At 62.4% G+C, this 513-nt stretch overlaps 1 protein-coding gene across 1 annotated transcript in view; it reads left to right on the forward strand.

Annotated features, from left to right (window-relative positions):
* PLEKHO1 (pleckstrin homology domain containing, family O member 1) overlaps nt 1–513 on the forward strand; it is a gene marked incomplete at both ends in the record, with an annotated part of 3,141 nt that overhangs the window by 2,316 nt on the left and 312 nt on the right. Inside the window, 2 exon segments of the mRNA XM_010021532.1 lie at nt 297–478; nt 480–513. The exon segment at nt 480–513 is cut by the window's right edge and continues 312 nt beyond it. Coding sequence (XP_010019834.1) covers nt 297–478; nt 480–513 — 216 coding nt within the window.

Here is a 513-nt window from a genome sequence, read left to right on the forward strand (position 1 = left end):
AACGTTGTCCCGAGGGTCACTGGATCGTGTCCTTTGCTCTTGTAGACCCTTGCCCTGTGCAAACCCTGCCAGCACTGACACGTTTCCCTGATGCTGACAATGAAATGCTCCTTCAAGCTCCCGATGGAGAAGAGCCATCCGGCTGGAGATGGCTTGTCCAAGGCCGTTCAGCTGATCACACCTCAGCCAGAACCTCACGCGGGGCTCTGTCCCTAGGTCCCATCCCTATTCCCAACCCCGCTTTGCATCCCGGTGCACGCGCATCCCTGTGCCAACTCAGCTCTTTGCTCCTGCAGGCATCTACCTCAACCTCCGATGGGATGCTGACCCTCGACCTGATCCAGGAGGAGGACGCGTCTCCCGAGGAGCACAGCTCCTGCGAAGGGAGCTTCCGAGTGGACCTGGACAAGTCGGTGGCGCATCTCAGCGCCGGGCGGCGCCGCTCCGACTCCGAGAACACCAAATCCTGGGAGAAGGGGGACGGAGGCGGGGGGGGGCCGGGGGCCCCTGTCA

This window comes from Nestor notabilis, unplaced genomic scaffold (genome assembly GCF_000696875.1).
Source record: "Nestor notabilis isolate BGI_N333 unplaced genomic scaffold, ASM69687v1 scaffold24669, whole genome shotgun sequence".
NCBI lineage: Eukaryota > Metazoa > Chordata > Aves > Psittaciformes > Psittacidae > Nestor > Nestor notabilis.